The sequence below is a fragment of the Diaphorina citri genome, unplaced genomic scaffold (genome assembly GCF_000475195.1).
Source record: "Diaphorina citri unplaced genomic scaffold, Diaci psyllid genome assembly version 1.1 scaffold84, whole genome shotgun sequence".
NCBI classification, from domain to species: Eukaryota; Metazoa; Arthropoda; class Insecta; order Hemiptera; family Psyllidae; genus Diaphorina; species Diaphorina citri.
The window spans coordinates 187038-208188 of NW_007377521.1; the positions used below are offsets into that span (position 1 = coordinate 187038).

The 21151-nt window shown below is 38.3% G+C and overlaps 2 protein-coding genes across 2 annotated transcripts in view; both read left to right on the forward strand.

Annotated features, from left to right (window-relative positions):
• LOC103523627 (SH3 domain-containing kinase-binding protein 1) overlaps positions 1-19064 on the forward strand; it is a 59127-nt gene extending 40063 nt beyond the window's left edge. The window contains 9 exon segments of the mRNA XM_026833055.1: positions 8423-8613; positions 9109-9238; positions 10017-10256; positions 11187-11398; positions 12792-12881; positions 12999-13113; positions 13703-14082; positions 15553-15742; positions 18995-19064. Coding sequence (XP_026688856.1) covers positions 8423-8613; positions 9109-9238; positions 10017-10256; positions 11187-11398; positions 12792-12881; positions 12999-13113; positions 13703-14082; positions 15553-15693 — 1499 coding nt within the window. The 3' untranslated portion in view covers positions 15694-15742; positions 18995-19064.
• The window catches only part of LOC103523636 (cleavage and polyadenylation specificity factor subunit CG7185-like), a 53037-nt gene continuing 48053 nt past the window's right edge, over positions 16168-21151 (forward strand). Inside the window, exons 1-2 of the mRNA XM_026833056.1 lie at positions 16168-16379; positions 20143-20388. Coding sequence (XP_026688857.1) covers positions 16311-16379; positions 20143-20388 — 315 coding nt within the window. The 5' untranslated portion in view covers positions 16168-16310. The remainder of the gene's footprint in view (positions 16380-20142; positions 20389-21151) is intronic.

Below are 21151 nucleotides of genomic sequence, written 5' to 3' on the forward strand. Positions count from 1 at the left end.
TGAGTTTTCTAGACACATCAAGTCTGAAGGGGCTGGCTTGGTTCCCCCAAAAAAAATTATTCGGGAGAACTTGAGTAGGTAACCGTACACGGAAAAATCATATTCAATTTTGAAAGGGGTGGATAATAAATAGATTGCGGCAAAAACTTGAAGATCTACCTCAACGATCAAACAATAGATCAGTTGCGCTTACTTGGGTGATGTTTCAAAGTCATAGAGCAGGAAAAATGAGGACCAACGGAATTTTTCTTTTTCTTCTACGACTTCTAGAGCCCGAGATAAATCAATTTAAAAAATACCGGTAAATCGTGAACTTTGACGTCACGACATACGCTCCCGTAGACGATGACGTCATAATTCATGACTCCCGCTTCGTTTGCTTGTGTGCAAGCGTTTCTGCGCATTTTGACGTGAAATCTGACGTCACAACTCTTTGAACTTTTACATTAGAACGGAAAATGAAAATTGAATTTTCGACCTTTTGCAGTTATTTTTTCGGAGTTTTGACATCAGATTTGGATTTTTCCCAACTTTTTACAAAGGAATCGATCATTTATTAATAGATTTTACTCAATCGCAACTGCTCCATTGTTGTTTGGATGGAAGAGCTCGAGTTTCCCGCGGATTTCCCGCGGAAATGATATTCAGAGCTACAAACCGAAAAGAGCCTGTACTGTACCTATAATAATAATCAGTGACAGGAGGGTGAAAGGGGGTGATATTGCCAGAGTTTATCTGCCTTTTCCAATTTACCTGTCCACTTTCTACCCTCTTAGAATGCAAGGTCTGTATTTGCATGCGATGCTCTATTAATATTAATCCCTCCACATTCTTTTCTATTAGGAAATAATACATCTACGAGAAAAGTCAGAGGAGAAAGATTTGGGGGACGAGGGGGTTGCCAGAGTTTATCTGCCTTTTCCAATTTACCCGTCCAGTTTCTACCCTCTAAGAATGCAAGGTCTGTATTTGCATGCGATGCTCTATTAATATTAATCCCTCCACATTCTTTTCTATTAGGAAATATTTCATCTACGAGACCTCACAGCCAAGCTTGCATAACTTGACGGCTAACCCTCAGACACACATACCTATCCTGTCATCAGGGCCGTATCCAGGATTTTGTCTTTATTGAAGGTTCGCTTTCGATAATCGGAACGTGCAAGTGTATACACACAAATGCGGAGGTTTTTGAAGAAGAAAACTGTCCTTTTTACATTTTTTCCCTTTTTTTCAACTTGAGATCTCTGTTTGATTTCACCCTTAAAGACAACCCATCACGTTTTGTGATAGGATAGGTATGCTCCTACTGCCCTCCTCTGTAAAAACAATAGCTTCACGATAAAAGCTCTTTTATAGGTTGGGTCGAATGAGTCAAATCGCTTTAACTGGAAGCTATGAACATAATCGTTACCGGGGATTAATCGGGTTATCTGAAATCAAATATACAGGGTGGTCCTCATCCCAATGTCACAATAAACAGGGTTTTCTCATCTTTAGCTCATGTTCCACTTTCTCATTCGGTTCATTTCCAGATATCTTATTTTTTAAATTCTTGGTTTCACCTATATTTGTCCGGTTCAAACCTAGGTTAGAGGAATTTTTTTTTTGTCTATTAAGCAATGGCCCTCGAGCGGTTTGTGGACATTTGGTTTGTTAGAAAACATTTTAGAGGAAATTTGTTGCCACTTGGTCTCTTGGTATTGAAGTTACCCAGTATATTTTAACAATATCAACAGAGGAAATGAAACTCTTGTGTATGTACATACATATACTCGTAAAAAGGATGCACATAATTACATACGTACACAATTATCATGTAGAGATGAAGACAATCAAATATATAGACACATAGTTATAGGAAACACAGAGATAAATACATAAGTACATAAATGTAAATGCACAGATGGTAAAAGATATCTATTCTATCTAATAATGAGACCATTTCAACGCAATACCATCAGCCCTCTATTTCCAGATTATCCAGGGTGAACGAGTAAAACTGTTATTACTTACATTAGGGGTGTGTGTGGGAGGAACAGAAAAGAGAGGAAGAGGAGAGGGCTGGAGGGATAAAAGGGAGAGAAGGAAGAGATTTAAAGAATTCTCCTAATTTCCCCAAAATAGAATAAGGAGGTCAGATAACAGGAAATGTAATAAGGTCAGATAGAAAGATTAGAAAGAGATTCGGTTGATTTGGCAAAATTCTCATTTTATTTTCGCTAATTTCAGAATCCAAATTCTGGATTATTCATTAAATAGATTTTGATAGGTTGATTCTGATATGTCTTCGGTTCTAACACATTCTACAGAATCAGAGCGTCAAAATTTCGGGGCATGGAGACTAAACACATCCCCTATTTTCATGAATTTTTTAAAGTCACACAATCCTGAGTCCTGACACATTTATCTAAGAGAGTTCTCCTTGGAAATGAGGAGATTTCTGAAAGAAGGCCCATTTTCTGTACTGTTTTACTATAAGAAATAAATTATTTAATTAATTGAAAAATACATTGAAAAAATATCCTTCTCTCATGAATCTCCTCAAATGCAATATGGAACAAGCTGGGTCCGTCCCTCCGGGAATTTGCTGCGCTTGGCGGTATTTTGACCGCTTTTGGACAGATTTCGACCGTTTTTTAGAGGTTTTTTGTCAAATCTAGAGGTTTTTTGGGCAGAATCCAGAGGGATTTTTTTCAATCATCTGGCAACACTGAACCAAAGCAATCACCCCAGGACTGATTGAGAGACTGACAAAAAACGCCGACCCCGTCTGAACACGGAAAGGCGAGGAAAAAGAAAAAAAAGTTTGAATAGAGTTGGTGTAGAATAGAAAGGCATGAAATTCATGAAAATATCGACACTTATCCATTTGATATATCCCTAGATATGCATCGCTGATCCCACCTACACACCGTTTTAACTATACAAACACAACAATAAGCTACATGGAATAATGGGAGAGAAAAAAATAAACTCACTAATCAATCATGTATGAGAAACATAGATAGGAAAGGAAGAATAAATGTAAACAAATATGAATCCAGTATAGTCATATAATAACAATAGGGCACAAATATTGACCGGACAAACAAACCCGTAGCAATGTTATAGAATAGAATAGAATAGAATAGAATAGAATAGAATAGAATAGAATAGAATATACATTGTTTATCCTGCTGGGATAGGACTGAAAAGTCCCTTTACCCCCGCAGTCTAACCAAGGTCTTATATATTTTGACATATATTATGGGGAGAAAAAAAGGAAAAGGGCTTGGACAATATTTGCCGCGAGATAATTTTTGAGAAATAAATGCATTTAGAATGAATTTATTTCGCTGAAATTAATCTTACAAATATGTAGAGTCTTCTTCTGATTTCACAGAGCTACTAGTTTTTGACCGAACAACTGAATTCTTGGAGACGAAATTTTGCCCACTTTTCCGCCACTGATGAATATAGATAATTCTATTCTATTCATAGTGAGAATAATAGTGAAGGCAACAAATTCAATCCTATTCTATTCATATGTAGCGAGTTACTTTACAGATATCTTCTTCAAAGCATTACCTATGGATCTAGGGACCCTTCAAGTCTTCATTAAATTTAGTCATGTCTGAATTTCTGAATTTAAGGAACTAAGATTAAAACAATCTTACGTTTTGATCAGATTGTGATTTGAGTAACCTTCCTAACTCATTGCGTCTCACACTAGTCCTGCACACGGGAAGTTTTGGGTCCGGATCTCGGGCGGAGGCAGAAGTTTTTTTTCTGTTTTGTTTCTAGATTTCACGCTATGATCCTGAAGTATCAAATTTCAAAACTTAAAATAATAATAAAATAATGCAAATTTGCAATTAGGTTTTTGTATGTATTTTGCTGCCTAGCCAGGCTGCCATTGAATAGTTGAACCAAATAACAGAAATACTACAATAGACTTAGAGACTACACACAGGTCAATGAAATGGGCATGCAAATCCTACATCAACATTCTTGTTCTGTGAATGAAGAATATTTTGCTGTAGGTGCTCTATTTCCCATGCCGCTTCCATATCTTGTTAGAGTAGCACAATGCTACTCAAACCATATGGGCTTTTACCCGTACAAGTGGACCATACAAAAGCTCAATTGAGGATTGCCTCATAAATATGATTTCAAATGGATAAAGAAGGGAAAGTGACAAGATGAAAACAATCCAGCCAAGGTTTCCACGAAGAATCAAACAAAATATATTCCTGGACCTCGAGAAGACAAGTACAGAAATGTAAAGAAAATAAGAAATCAAACTTGGGTTAAAAAATCAAGCGAGATGCCCTTGTTTAGTCTATTTAAACCGCTCTGCAAAAAGGGAATGAAACGAAATTTAAATAACATAAAAAAAAAATCAACAAAATGAAAATCCTAAACTAAAATACCTACCTACATAAAAACAATTAAATAAATATCTACCTATGTTATTAAGACTCCAGGCGATAAAGATCTCAGGAAGTTCGGAATAATGAGATAGTACTCCTAGTAGCATTGTGCTACTCTAACAAGATATGGAAGCGGCATGGGAAATAGAGCACCTACAGCAAAATATTCTTCATTCACAGAACAAGAATTGATGTAGGATTTGCATGCCCATTTCAATGACCTATGTGTAGTCTCTAAGTCTATTGTAGTATTTCGGTTATTTGGTTCAACTATTCAATGGCAGCCTGGCCAGGCAGCAAAATACATAAAAAAAACCTCATTGCAAATTTGCATTATTTTATTATTATTTTAAGTTTGACAGTTCAGGATCATAGCGTGAAATCTAGAAACAAAACAGAAAAAAACTTCTGCCTCCGCCCGAGATCCGAACCCAAAACTTCCCGTGTGCAGGACTAGTGTGACACGCAATGAGTTAGGAAGGTTACTCAAATCACAATCTGATCACAACGTAAGATTGTTTTAATCTTAAGTTCCAATTCAGACATCACTAAATTTAATGAAGACTTGAAGAGTCCCTAGATCCCTAGGTAATGCTTTTAAGAAGATATCTGTAAAGTAGCTCCACCACACAATACTGCTACACATGAATAGAATAGAATTTGTTGCCTTCACTATTATTCTCACTATGAATAGAATAGAATTATCTAAGATATTCATCAGTGGCGGAAAAGTGGGCAAAATTTCGTCTCCAAGAATTCAGTTGTTCAGTCAAAAACTAGTAGCTCTGTGAAATCAGAAGAAGACTATACATATTTGAAAGAATAATTTCAGCGAAATAAATTTATTCTAAATGCATATTTCTCAAAAATTATCTCGCGGCAAATATTGTCCAAGCCCTTTTCCCTTTTTTTTTCAGCGGTTCCCACGACACTGCACCTTACAGCTATCTTCATGAATAGTCCTGAATACCATTGTTGTTATTGAAGAAAATCCAATACAACTAATCGTGTCGTACATAAGTAGGAACACTCTCATTTAAGTTACCTTGCCTACTAGGACATTTTGTGTCGTTCGGATCGTGTCGTACATAAGTAGGAACACTCTCATTTAAGTTACCTTGCCTACTAGGACATTTTGTGTCGTTCGGAAAAAATCGTGTCGTGTGTAGTGAGAACACTCTCATTGTTACATTGCCTACAAGTACAAGGAGATTTTGTGTCGTTCGGAAAAACAATCGTGTCGTACATAAGTGGGAACACTATCATTTAAATTACATTGCCTACAAGGACATTTTGTGTCGTTCGAGAAAAAAATCGTGTCGTGCGTAAAGGGAACACTCCCATTTAAATCACTTTACCTACGGGCCACAAAGTGAGTTTAAATTAAACTAGGTTTAAGTTTAACTCTCAGACTAAGCAATCTCAATGGTCGATTAAAAAAAAAAAAAAGCCAATCAAATTGTTTAAACCGAGATTAAAACTCAAACGGAGTTTCAACTCTTGTGGCCCCGGGGGTTAAGTATTTAGAAATCAGATAAGAGCCAATCAAATTGTTTAAACCGAGATTAAAACTCAAACGGAGTTTCAACTCTTGTGGCCCCGGGGGTTAAGTATTTAGAAATCAGATGTTGACTTACCTCCTTGGATATCACCGCGGAGGGCGGCCTTCGGCGCGGGGCCTTGGCTCGATTGGCCGTCAAATGGGTCAGCTTGGCCGTCGTGGGTCTCTCGAGGCCTTCGAACTCACTGTCCGAACTTTGGGCACCTCCACTCGTCCTCCTGTCATTGTCTGAACCTCCTCCAACAGTAGAGGAGGTGCTATTCCGTCTCGTTACTACTGCACTGGGCTGTGAAATGATGGATAAGATATATGTAGGTAAGCATAATTCAATGGCTAAGAGGCAGAACGGACCAAGTCCAAAAAAGGCGTTTTGAAATAAATGGAGTCAAAGTTTAGGACTAGTAAAAGTTTAAATAGAGATAGCCATTTTGTTTTTGCTCTCATTTCATGGACACTCGTTGGTATGTGGAAATGATGGATAAGATATCAGCATGAGTCATTGTGTTACTAGTTAGTAATGGCCGGATTAATCTAAAGGAGTGAGTAATACTTCATAGGGTGTGTTTTTTTTAGCCATGTTTCGCTCGTGAGGCCATCATAAGTGTGGTCGAGCTTCAAAAAGTTACAGAATCATCAATTCCTTAATTTTAAACTTTGAATTGAATGGGTAAAAGGCAGAGCGGACTAAGTCCAAAAATCGACTTTCTCAGTTATCTACATATTATATCGTTGAAAAGAGCGTGAAAAGATCTACTTTTTATATTGGTCGCGAACTTCACTTTAGTGTTGTATTGAAATGAGTGCAAAAACTCTATTTAATCTTTGACTAGTCCTATACTTTGACTCCATTTATTTCAAAACGCTTTTTTGGACTTGGTCCGCTCTGCTTCTTAGCCATTCAATCAAGGAATGGGCCTAATCAAATTGGTTTAATGTAAATATCAACAGGTACGGTGTGCGCCAAGGTAATTCCCCAACGAACACACTGGCTTACCAAGTAGAAGGTTGCGGAATCGACTTTTTTTGCGGACGAAAAAAAATATTTCCACATTGGAACGCAAACCGTCAATTTGTAGTAAATATCAATCGGTCAATTTGTAGTAAAAATATTAAACCTCCAATTTGTGGTAAAAATCTCAAATCGTCAATTTGTAGTAAAAATAAATAAAAATGTACACAAACTGAACGACCTCAGCAGTTACAGTCCCCTCAAGTCAAAGTTTTGACTTGAACATTTTCACCTTAAGTTATGCTCTATTAAAAAAAGAAAAAAAGAAGATGAGTGTTTGAACACCGTTTTTGTTTCGTAGCAATGAAACAACTGCTACATTAAACTCGTGTGGTCTGTGTCGTAGCATGCCCATCCGTTAGTATGTCTTTCATCTATTGTTACCAATTTTCTTCTCCGTTTAGAAACACAAATTTCCATTCCTTCCACGCCGGTAGACCCGGCTGGTTCTGAACCCAAGCGTCTCTCCCTCGTCACAACAGACGTTGGTAACGACTCGCACGATGGCAGCTCGATCTGACTTTGAGAAAAACCTGCTGAAGAAGTTCGTGTAAAGTTACATATGCGTGCTTACTGGAACTCTCCGATACCCTTGACAGGTGTTTTTAGAATAACCTCGTGGTGAATAAGGTTACCTTGGAATTATACCAACTAAAATCCACCTCACATTTGGGAATCAGCCTGGATCTTGGTGAGCTTTGCTACAGTATTGACAGATCTATTGGTGCGCCCTGTATGTTTTGGTATAATGTCATAGCTATACATAGGCGCTATCGTCATGTATCTCATCTTGTAGTCGCAGTTTAGTTTTCCACCTTGCCTGTCTTTAGTGTCGCTTCTCGCTATCTGACGAATATTGGAAAATTTTCCGTAGGTACCTACCTACCCACCATCTATTAGTTGGTGTTGATTGGTCTGGCCATCCAGAGAGGAAACGCTGCATGCATCCTAGGGTCTCTACCGGAGCTGAGATATTTCAGTGAATTTTTTTATATTTAAATAAATAATTATCATTCCAATGTTTGTGTAGTTACTGTAGATTTTTGTACCATACAGTAACAAGGTAGGTAACTGTATTTTTTTTTTTATTTATTTTATTTTTTTTTTTTCTTTATTAAGCACTCTCTTTTCGATTGTTCATTTCAGTATCAATCTTAGGTTTTTTGAACTTCTGTACCATACGAATCTTAGGTATTTTGTCTGTTATACCATACGTACTTTCCATCATCTTCTTCTTTTTCTTTGCCTTTTCCCGTGTACAGACGGGGTCGGCGTTTTCGTCAGCCTGTCCGTAAGTACGTACTTTCCAAGACTTTTTTTTTAGTATTAGCTACCTATTTCTATTATCGCGTCTTAGGCTGCTCACAGGTGCCTGGCTAAAGTATTTTTATTTCATTATTCAACTTCTCACCTCTTTCTCCCCCCATGTGATTTCAGTGAAGGAGCGATGCAAGGTGCTCTACCCGTACGAGGCTCAGAACGAGGATGAGCTCACCCTGAAAGAAGAAGATATTGTAGTTCTAATCAGTCGCGACGCTCCGGACAAGGGGTGGTGGAAGGGAGAACTACACGGCCGAGTGGGCCTGTTCCCCGACAACTTCGTCACTGTATTGCCCACCACGGACGAGGTAAGTGAGGTGTAAGAAGGGCGTAACGTTACTTGCGCCCTTGCAACCTATTGTTTCATTACAAATTTTCATCAGTAAATGGTTTCTTCAAATTAAATTGATCCCAAAGGCAAGGTAATGCCTGGACCCTTGACAAATGGAGTGTACCATCCCTTTTTCGGGAGTGTACATTTTGGATAGCACATTTTTTTTTCTGACCATGACTGTGAAAAGATCATCTTTCTATCTCTTTTTTACGACTAATAAAGTTCATCAGTTTGCTTAAATCAAAAGTTTATCCTATAGTTTGGCTCCGAGCATTATTATTCTAATTTTCTTCAAAATCATCGTCAAAATTTACTCAATTTAAAGAAAACTCATTGTAAACTATCCCACGTGACATTTTGAATAAATATATCTAAAATCACAATCATAAATCTGAAAATCCAACGAATATTCAGCAAAATTTAATGACCAACTGATAAATTACTAATATTTCGACCTCTTGTTTTTCAGACGTCAATTAAATCCGAAAAGCCATCCCCTGCCAAAAGCACGACCAACAGGATACGGGACTCAATTACCAAACCAAGTGATACCACAGCCGCCCTGAGGAAGTCCTTAGACCTGACCAATAAAAAAGAAGGTGAGTCCTTAGACCTGACCAATAAAAAGAAGGTGAGTCCTTAGACCTGACCAATAAAAAAGAAGGTGAGGTTTAATGACACTTAATTTAGAAAAACACTACTATCTCGTTACGTGAGTAATGAGGAGTCCGAAAGTTGTGGTTCAAATTTCTCCCATAACGTTGAGCTCACGTAACGTTATAGTACTTTGTGTGTTTCTGCCTTAAAATGAAAGCTAAATATCAAGGGAGAAATTTATCGCCATTCGCGCCGATTTTTATCTTGACACAATGCTTATGTGCTATGACACTTAATTTAGAAAAACACTACTATCTCGTTACGTGAGTAATGAGGAGTCCGAAAGATGTGGTTCAAATTTCTCCCATAACGTTGAGCTCACGTGACGTTATAGTAGTGTGTTTCTGCCTTAAAATGAAAGCTAAATATCAAGGGAGAAATTTATTGCCATTCGCGCCGATTTTTATCTTGACACAATGCTTATGTGCTTCTGGGGAATAAAGTGACATACATATAGGTATAACATTTTTAAATTAAAAAAAAATACGGTACGGTTAATTTTTTCTAATCTCTATGATTAAATTATCGGGGAGTCATTATCTTTTACATGAGAATCCTTAATGCTTATGTGCTTCTGGGGAATAAAGTGACATACATATAGGTATAACATTTTTAAATAAAAACCATAAGATCTGTTTAGTTTTTATTTTATTTTTTCAATTTCCATTTATTTATGTACTTTTCAAGTAAAAATTTTGATTTGCTTTTGTTTTATTTCAGACGAAATCAAGTCTTCTCCGCCACCGTCCGTAGCCACGGGGGGCGCTCCCCACCATTTGAAACAGAAACCCCCGCCCCCCATCAAGAAGCCCCAACGAAGTCCCACCCTCCCTCCCACTAGTCCTAACCTCAGCAAACACAGTATGAAATTCTCCCTCCCCTTCCCTCCCCTTAGTTCCCCCTCCCATGTAGATAGTACTACCACGGTCCTACCTGTGTCCAGTGAGACCAATAATAACAGTAAGTACATACCTACTATATTTCTTAAGGTGCGTCCATAGTCGACCGCCCGTCGATTGACATTGATCGATGATCGATCGACGGCCGTCAACTATGTGTGAACACGCCTTTTATGTTATTCAATTTTTATATGACTAAAGGAGGTTGTACTTTGCAGTTTCGCTGAAATTCAAACTTTCAAACTATTTATTCACGAGGCTGAGTACTCTGAGAGTTACCTTTTTGAAATGTTAGTTTGAACTTTTTTGGAAAAGCAAATTCCGATTTAATTTTTGAGCTTTAAGAAGTTTGACAGCGGGAACTGTAACCATTGAGGTTTTATCGTCCCGAAATCTTTTAACAGCTGCTTTCTTCTATCTTGTCTTCCTTCTCTCTTTGCTTTGGGGACGATAAAACCTCAGCAGTTACAGTTCCCTCAAGTCAAAGTTTTGACTTGAACATTTTCACCTTAAGTTATGCTCTATTAAAAAAAGAAGAAGAAGAAGAAGAAGAAGAAGAAGAAGAAGAAGAAGAACTAAAAAGTCTCCATGAAAATGAATTTTACTGAAAATCAATTAACTGAAGTTGACATTTATCACGAGAAATATGCCAAATCAGATAGGATGTCTAGCATATAATAATGACGGATTAGACCAGGCTATTTCCTTCATTGATTCAACAATCTTCGCAGAGAACTTGGTGGGAGTTTGGGACTACCCTGTATTAGACAAACACGTTTCAATGATAAGAGGGTACTCAAATATAAAGGACATGCAAGAGTAAACAAAAAGCTACATAATGGACCAACAACTTCATGCTGGAGTAAGTTACAATCGTATATAAATATGCAATGAAACAACTGCTCCATTAAACTCGTGTGGTCTGTGTCGTAGCATGCCCATCCGTTAGTATGTCTCCCATCTATTGTTACCAATTTTCTTCTCCGTTTAGAAACACAAATTTCCATTCCCTCCACGCCGGTAGACCCGGCTGGTTCTGAACCCAAGCGTCTCTCCCTCGTCACAACAGACGTTGGTAACGACTCGCACGATGGCAGCTGTGTGTCTAGAAGCGGCTCGTATAGTGTGACCAATGTGAATTGCAACAGTCATCCCGCCCAGACCAGTGCCATAGTCAACAATCATCATGTAGACGTGAGTAGAATTTGATTGGATTCACCCCGGAGCCACAAAGTGATTTTAAACTCCATTTAAGTTTAAAACTCACGAAGATTTAAACTTAAACCGAGTTTAAATTCACTTTGTGACCCCGGACCTTAGAAATAAGGACCATATTTATGAACAAATTATTAGCGCTCTCAAGCTGCACTGAACTATCACTTCCAAACAACTGATTGGTAAAAAAAAAAATATATATATATTGTGCTCAGCCTAGTTAGCTTGGTTGGTAGCGCGTCTGCCTCGTAAGCCCTGAGTCGCGGGTTCAATTCCCGCCCGAGGCGGATTTTATCCTGAATGGATAATGTTCGTTCTCTGAACGGCTGGCTTTCTCCTATCCTGTCTTCCTTCTATCTTCTCTCACGGAACAATAAGACCAAACAGCCCTCTCGAAACAAATTGCAAATGAGTGTTTTCCATATTCATCTGAACTCTGAACTCGTTATGATCTATGTACTTGTACTTACTTATAATTATAAAGGTTGAGTAATGAGTAAGCAGCCTCATAATTTTCTCATTATTGTCAGATTTGTCAGTGAGTAGGAGAAACTTATAATTATAAAGGTTGAGTAATGAGTAAGCAGCCTCATAATTTTCTCATTATTGTCAGATTTGTCAGTGAGTAGGAGAATCATGTTCTGTAATGACTGTTCAGTTTGTGTACATTTTTATTTATTTTTACTACAAATTGACGATTTGAGATTTTTACCACAAATTGGAGGTTTAATATTTTTACTTCAAATTGACCGATTGATATTTTACTACAAATTGACGGTTTGCGCTCCAATGTGGAAATTATTTTTTTCGTCCGCAAAAAAAGTCGATTCCGCAACCTTCTACTTGGTAAGCCAGTGTGTTCGTTGGGGAATTACCTTGGCGCACGCCGTACCTGTTGATATTTACATTAAACCAATTTGATTAGGCCCATTCCTTAATTCAATGGCTAAGAAGCAGAGCGGACCAAGTCCAAAAAAGCGTTTTGAGATAAATATGAATATAAACAAGAATAAAACCAAAATCATGGTGGTCAGCAGAACAGAAAAGAAAGTAAGAATAGAACTTGAGAACATTGAAATTAAACAAGTTAAAGAATTCACTTATCTGGGTGCGAAAATAACTCAAGATGGCAAATGCAACCGAGAAATTGTAAGCAGAATACAACAAGCGAAAATAGCTTTCAACAAGAAATGTAAAATCTTTGAATCCCCGAACATCAATATTGAAGTCAGGAAGAACCTCATCAAATCTTTTGTATGGAGTGTGCTGCTTTACGGATGTGTCTAAAATCACAATCATAAATCTGAAAATCCAACGAATATTCAGCAAAATTTAACTACCAACTGATAAATTACCAATATTTCGTCCTCTTGTTTTTCAGACGTCAATTAAATCCGAAAAGCCATCCCCTGCCAAAAGCACGACCAACAGGATACGGGACTCAATTACCAAACCAAGTGATACCACAGCCGCCCTGAGGAAATCCTTAGACCTGACCAATAAAAAAGAAGGTGAGTCCTTAGACCTGACCAATAAAAAAGAAGGTGAGTCCTTAGACCTGACCAATAAAAAGAAGGTGAGTCCTTAGACCTACTTAATTTACGTTGTAGAGAAGATAGTCAACAAAATATCCCCCACCCCTTCCGTCCCTTGGGTTGAAGAACTGAAGATGAATCAGGCTAAGAAGAACTCCGCTGCTCAAGGTAAAGTCCTCTCTTGCATGCTCCTAAGAGGGTTGAGAAATTTAGTCCACTCTTGCATGGTGGTAAGAGGGTTAAGAATAAAACAGTTGCACTTACTTGAGTGAGGTTTCAAAGTTAAAGTGCAGGAAAAATGAGGAAGAACGGAATTTTTCTTTTTCTTCTACGACTTCTAGATCCCGAGATATATCGATTTAAAAAATACCGGTAAAGAAATTTAGTCCACTCTTGCATGGTGGTAAGAGGGTTAACAATAGAACAGTTGCGCTTACTTGAGTGAGGTTTCGAAGTTAAGGTGCAGGAAAAATGAGGAAGAACGGAATTTTTCTTTTTCTTCTACGACTTCTAGATCCCGAGATATATCGATTTAAAAAATACCGGTAAATCTTGAACTCTGACGTCACGGCATACGCTCCCGTACACGATAACGTCACATCAATTTCCCAAGCCAAATTTCGGTGAAAAAAAAAACTATTTATTTTTGGGTACGATATACCTAGACTTTTTTTGACGTTAAGGTGTCTATTCCTGTGATAGCATTATTTCACTTAACTATACTAGTAAGTACCATTTATCTTATTGAATTCTTCAGGTAAAACCCGCGTCAACATAGGACCATTCAATTCAAGCAACTCGACAGGGGGTACCACCGTGGTCGAAGCCAGCTCAGGCACGGCAACCTCCAGTGTCAAATCCTCCGTTGGCGTTGTGTTTCGCTCCCAACGGCCTGCCTCCATGTTTGCCCCCGATGTTAGTTCCGGCCCTGCTCCATGCCTGGTGAGAAATAACTCGACGGCTTCGTGCAATAAACCGCCCCTGCCTTCGACCGGACCGCCCCTGGCGTCCAGTGGGGCCTCGGTGACTCCTGTTGTACCCAGTGGGGCTGTGGTGACCCCTGTGGTGCCACCCTTGAGTGATGATGGTGCTAGTGTGGTGATACCGAGTAAACAGTGGAGCGATCTGGTGGAGAAGGTGAGTGGACTTTCGAATTCCCGAATAAAAAGCAGTTCTATTTGTTTTTGTTTAGACTGCCGGAGTAAAGGGACTTTTCAGTCTGATTCTCGCAGTATAAACAGGGTTTTCTATTCTATTTGAACAAACTATCTGCATATGAAAAGGACATTTTATTGTGCTAAAAAAAAAAAAATCCAAAATTTACTAACTATCATCAGCCATACAGTCACCAAGGTAATTGTCTCTAGCCTTAAACTGCACCATAGCAAGGACTTGTGCTTGTTCTTTCATAAATATCAGATCAAACCCATAAAAAAACTAGGCAGGGTTGATTGTTTTCTTCATTTATAATTTCACCGCTATCGTCTAGTCCAGGCTTACGTATCCTAGCCATCCACACTTGGTACTTAAGTAGCTTATGATGAAGTAGTGATTAGTAGATAGTGAGATTTTGGGTTTTTATTACCTGGCTCTAGTGAACAAGAGTGCTTGAGAATTCACCAGTTTAGGGATGAGCATGGTTGATAAGACAATCTGTCTGTACCCCTAAGAAACTAGTACTGATTTACACGTCTATCTTGACCAGTTATCTGTCCTTTTTCCAGGCAGATTCTTTCAACTTTCGATTACCAAGTAACAATCGACAGAGTCGACAGCCTTTTTTTTTTCATGCGAGCTCTTTAGAAAAATTTGAATTTTCCTTTCAATTTTTAGAAGAGAAGCTGGCCACGTTCTCCTCTTGAGATGATAGTCACGGAGGTAAAATTGAGAGGATAGGTACCCCTATTTTCAAAAAGTGAAGCCAAAATTAAAATAAGAAAAGAGGAGAAGTTAGCTCGCTTCCCATCCTCAAGAAAAGCTGAAGCTGAAGCTGAACTTTCCGACTGTACTCGTAAATTGATCCCAAGGACAAGGTAATGCCTGGACCCTTGACAAATGGAGTGTGCCATCCCTTTTTTGGGGAGTGTACATTTTTGGATAGCAAATTTTGTTCTGAACACGACTGTGAAAAGATCATCTTTCTATCTCGTTTTTACGACTAATAAAGTTCATCAGTTTGCTTAGATCAAAAGTTTATCCTATGGTGTGGCTCTGAGCATTATTATTCTAATTTTCTTCAAAATCATCGTCAAAATTTACTCAATTTAAAGAAAACTCATTGTAAACTATCCCACGTGACATATCCAAAATTAAATACATATGTGAACAAAATAAAACAGGTGTTGAGAGAGAGAAAAAGAGGACCTCACGCCCAAAACCGAAGCGCGTAGAAGGTTAGTGGTTAGCATGGTGAACTTTGAATAAGAAGGTTGGGGGTTCGAGTCCAAGTCACGTCATAAAATTTAGCATGGGGAATGACATTTGTGACGAGCATTTATTTATTCTTCGCACCATTCCTTTCAAAAATTAATTTTGTTATTATTATTATTTCAATTAATTCTAATAAAAATATTAAAATTAATTAATGAAAATGAATTCTATTTTCAGGTGAGCAAGTTGGAAAGTATTATAGAGAGTCAGTCAGCGTTAATCCAGGAGCTAAGTAAGAAAGTCAAGAGCGGCCAGGAAAAGCAAGCGGCTATGCAGAATGAAATGGAGAAGCTTATGGATTTGGTCACACAAGTATGACCCAAACCTTAGCACTGAGGGTCTGACTTAAATATGACCTAAGACTGAAGTGAGATTTTGGGTTTTTATTACCTGGCTCTAGTGAACAAGAGTGCTTGAGAATTCACCAGTTTAGGGATGAGCATGGTTGATAAGACAATCTGTCTGTACCCCTAAGAAACTAGTACTGATTTACACGTCTATCTTGACCAGTTATCTGTCCTTTTTCCAGGCAGATTCTTTCAACTTTCGATTACCAAGTAACAATCGACAGATTCGACAGCCTTTTTTTTTTCATGCGAGCTCTTTAGAAAAATTTGAATTTTCCTTTCAATTTTAGAAGAGAAGCTGGCCACGTTCTCCTCTTGAGATGAAAGTCACGGAGGTAAAACTGAGAGGATAGGTACCCCTATTCTCAAAAAGTGAAGCCAAATTAAAATAAGAAAAGAGGAGAAGTTAGCTGGCTTCCCATTCTCAAGAAAAGCTGAACTTCCCGACCGAACTCCGCCGATTTTTCCTATTTTTTTTCCAAGATCTTTCCCTTTTCTTGAGCTTTTCTGTGGTTTTGAACTTTGAACTTTTCATTCGTGTTTTTCTTTTCTAAAGGAAGTTTCTTAAATGTTATTAGTTAACTGAAGATGATTGACAAAATGTCGGGAGGAGTAGATATTGATATTTACTCAGAAGAGAATCCTGACTTTCACAATGTAAGTAGCAAACATGGGTTGTGATCCAATGCCTCATGGGGGCGGGAGGCCGGTTCTGTTTTATCAATGGAGCTCTGAAACAAGGTTTTCATTGAGTTCATTCTGTCAATTGTGAGGTATTTTACCCTGGGGTAGAATAGGTTCCCAATGGATCATAGATTTGTAAAAGCTTAACCCATCTTTTGGGGCAGTTGCCCCTACAACTAAGCCTCAGAGTTCCGAATGAATCACTGAAGATAAGCAATGTTGTGTGTGGTTAGTTTCTGAATGAGTGACTACCTATTATTCTAGGCTAGATTCTGACTTTTCCAGCCATGCTTGGGCTGTGTGAGGTAAATGTGAAAAGCCAAGTGGTCTGTTGCTTTAAGATTTGAAGATGCTTGATGGAATGACTCTCAGGCTAAACAGGTAGTTACGGTTATTCTGTTTCCAGGATGAATTTGGTGGTGATGGAGTTGACTTGTATGATGATGTCATTGGACCACCATCTGGAGCACCAGCTCCAGAGACACCTAATGGAGGGAGAAGAACAGCTAACCCTATCCCACCTAGCTTGCTGGCAGGTTTCAAAGGGTTCTCTCTGCTTTTAAAGAATGAACAGAAGACCTCACGATGGTTGACTTCGGTTCAGGACAAGCCAATTGAACATGGCTGGAGACCTTCTCCCCGGTGTATAGCAGAAAAAGAGAAAAAAAGATATCCTTTCTTTATTCTGCATCACCATTCGGATACAACTGAAGAACAACAACGACAACAACAACAACAACAACAAGAACTTATAAGTACTATACTTGTATTGAATTGCAGGTGAATACGCGAGTGCTATCGAGACCCTGGTGACGGCTTGTAACTTAACTGAGAGTGTTCCTACTTATGTACGACACGATTTTTTTTTTTCGAACGACAAGTGGGAATGGGCTTTTACCCGGAGGATTTGTTCTAACTCCCAACTTGGTTTTGGTTATTTCAGGACAGTCAAGAAGTTGCCAGCATGATGAATGGCGTAGCAGAGCCTCATGTTGTAGAGAAGATAGTCAACAAAATATCCCCCACCCCTTCCGTCCCATGGGTTGAAGAACTGAAGATGAATCAGGCTAAGAAGAACTCCGCTGCTCAAGGTAAAGTCCTCTCTTGCATGCTCCTAAGAGGGTTGAGAAATTTAGTCCACTCTTGCATGGTGGTAAGAGGGTTAAGAATAAAACAGTTGCACTTACTTGAGTGAGGTTTCAAAGTTAAAGTGCAGGAAAAATGAGGAAGAACGGAATTTTTCTTTTTCTTCTACGACTTCTAGATCCCGAGATATATCGATTTAAAAAATACCGGTAAATCTTGAACTCTGACGTCACGGCATACGCTCCCGTACACGATGACGTCACATCAATGTCCCAAGCAAAATTTCGGTGAAAAAAACTAGTTATTTTTGGGTACGATATACCTAGACTTTTGTTTGACGTTAAGGTGTCTATTCCTGTGATAGCATTATTTCACTTAACTATACTAGTAAGTAGCATTTATCTTATTGAATTCTTCAGGTAAAACCCGCGTCAACATAGGACCATTCAATTCAAGCAACTCGACAGGGGGTACCACCGTGGTCGAAGCCAGCTCAGGCACGGCAACCTCCAGTGTCAAATCCTCCGTTGGCGTTGTGTTTCGCTCCCAACGGCCTGCCTCCATGTTTGCCCCCGATGTTAGTTCCGGCCCTGCTCCATGCCTGGTGAGAAATAACTCGACGGCTTCGTGCAATAAACCGCCCCTGCCTTCGACCGGACCGCCCCTGGCGTCCAGTGGGGCCTCGGTGACTCCTGTTGTACCCAGTGGGGCTGTGGTGACCCCTGTGGTGCCACCCTTGAGTGATGATGGTGCTAGTGTGGTGATACCGAGTAAACAGTGGAGCGATCTGGTGGAGAAGGTGAGTAATTCCCGAATGAAAAGCAGTTCTATTTGTTTTTGTTTAGACTGCGGGAGTAAAGGGACTTTTCAGTCTGATTCTTGCAGTATAAACAGGGTTTTCTATTCTATTTGAACAAACTATCTGCATATGAAAAGGACATTTTATTGTGCTAAAAAAAAAAAATCCAAAATTAAATACATATGTGAACAAAATAAAACAGGTGTTGAGAGAGAGAAAAAGAGGACCTCACGCCCAAAACCGAAGCGCGTAGAAGGTTAGTGGTTAGCATGGTGAACTTTGAATAAGAAGGTTGGGGGTTCGAGTCCAAGTCACGTCATAAAATTTAGCATGGGGAATGACATTTGTGACGAGCATTTATTTATTCTTCGCACCATTCCTTTCAAAAATTAATTTTGTTATTATTATTATTTCAATTAATTCTAATAAAAATATTAAAATTAATTAATGAAAATGAATTCTATTTTCAGGTGGGACTAAAGGAGGTTGTACCTTGCAGTTTCGCTGAAATTCAAACTTTCAAACCATTTATTCACGAGGCTGAGTACTCTGAGAGTTACCTTTTTGAATTGTTAGTTTGAACTTTTTTGGAAAAGCAAATTCCAATTTAATTTTTGAGCTTTAAGAAGTTTGACAGCGGGAACTGTAACCATAGAGGTTTTATCGTCCCGAAATCTTTTAACAGCTGCTTTCTAAGACTGAAGGTCTCACTTAAATATGACCCTAGTCGTAGCACTGAGGGCCTCAATTAGGTCTGACCTAAGACGTAGCACTGAGGGTCTGACTTAAATATGACCCAAGACTGAGGGTCTCACTTAAATATGACCCTAGCAAGACTGAAGGTCTCACTTAAATATGACCCTAGTCGTAGCACTGAGGGTCTCAATTAGGTCTGACCTAAGACGTAGCACTGAGGGTCTGACTTAAATATGACCCAAGACTGAGGGTCTCACTTAAATATGACCCAAGCAGTAGTAGGCCTCATCTAAATATGACCGAGGACGTAGCACTGAGGGTATTACAAAAGTATGACCTAAGTCAAGATCTAAAAGCCTCGTGCTACAGTCATACTGACTGCAATCCAACCTAGATTAAAAATATCCTCAAAAAAAAAAAAAAATTAAAAATAAAAATAAAAAATAAAATAAAATAAAATAATAAATTATGCTCCATTACATGGGTTGGAAGAATTACATATAGTTATCAAACAGTGGCTTCGTCACACACATTCTTACCAGTATAAATTTTCTTACTCCCAAGTACTTATAGGTATTATAAAGTATTTCAAACTAGTTCTAAAATTCAATTATTCCAAATTTTAATAACGCATATCAAGTAGAGAATATTTAACATTGCTTCAAACTATACAACAGGGTGTCTACTGTTCTATTAACCTAAAGAAATAGAATGGCTTTCAGTATTTGTATTATTTGTATTAAATTGTGATGAGCAAGTCAGATTAAAATTTTAAATGTCTAATGAAAGACCTTTCTTTGAACTTGCCAAGTAAAGTAAACACCCTGTTCTAATGAGTATTTCTAACTTCATAGACTAATATTATAATTTTATAGCTGTCTTTCTTTAGATCTTTTATATAGTTTATTAAAAAATGTATTAATGTATTCATTTATAGTATTTGTTCAAATCTAACTTAAATACTTTAATTAGGTGCTCCATTAAACAATATATTATTTAATTAAAGAATATCTATTTTATGAAAGTATGATAATGAAAAGAAGTCTATTAATATCTTGCTTTTTTCAACGTTTGTGTTTGTCCTATATTTTTGAAGCTGGACTTCATGGAACGACTCTCAGGCTAAACAGGTAGTTTCGGTTATTCTGTTTGCAGGATGAATTTGGTGGTGACGGAGTTGACTTGTATGATGATGTCATTGGACCACCATCTGGAGCACCAGCTCCAGAGACACCTAATGGCCCCCCTGTTGTTATTCACACAAACACTCCCAATCCTGATTTTCATAACGGGCCTCGCATGGGTGGACCACCTCAACAACAATCACCACAACAAGGACATCCACCATCTGGCGGTGGACAACCAAGACGCTTTCAACTTTACGTTGGAAATTTGACATGGGTAATTTGAGATAGTATTAAGGAATTTGATTTGTATTGAAAACTCCTGATTCTATTTTGAACTTTAGGCTCTTTGGTCCTGTGCATATGAAATCAAGTTTAGGTTAGGTGTTGCAAAAAAAAACATCAAATGAAACATGGTTATTTGAAGAATCAGGCCAAGTAAATTTTCAGTTTCTAGAAAAGAGTAACTTCTGAGAAAGGCAAGGACATCCACCATCTGGTGGTGGACAACCAAGACGCTTTCAACTTTACGTTGGAAATTTGACATGGGTAATTTGAGATAGTATTGAGGAATTTAATTTGTATTGAAAACTCCTGATTCTATTTTGAACTTTAGGCTCTTTGGTCCTGTGCATATGAAATCAAGTTTAGGTTAGGTGTTGCAAAATTGTGTGTTAAATATAAAATAGGCCCCGGAAATTGGAACCCCTGACTTGGCACTTATATGGCGATCTTACCACAGAGAGATTTCGGTTAATCCAGAGTCTTGAAAATTTAAAAGTAAACTCCTCCTTTTTGATCACTAAAAACATCTTTTTGGATTATTAAAAACTCCTTTTTGGATGATTCAAAATTATCCCATTAAGTCATTGTTGAAGCCCACCATTAATAAAATAAACTATGTTTACAGAGAGGTCCAGATCTCGAGACAGGGACCGGTCACATCGCAGAAGACGAGACAGGTCTCGATCCAGAGAGCGAGACTATCGAGAACGGAGTCGAGATAGAGATCGGGAGCGAGAGAGAGAAAAGGAAAGGTA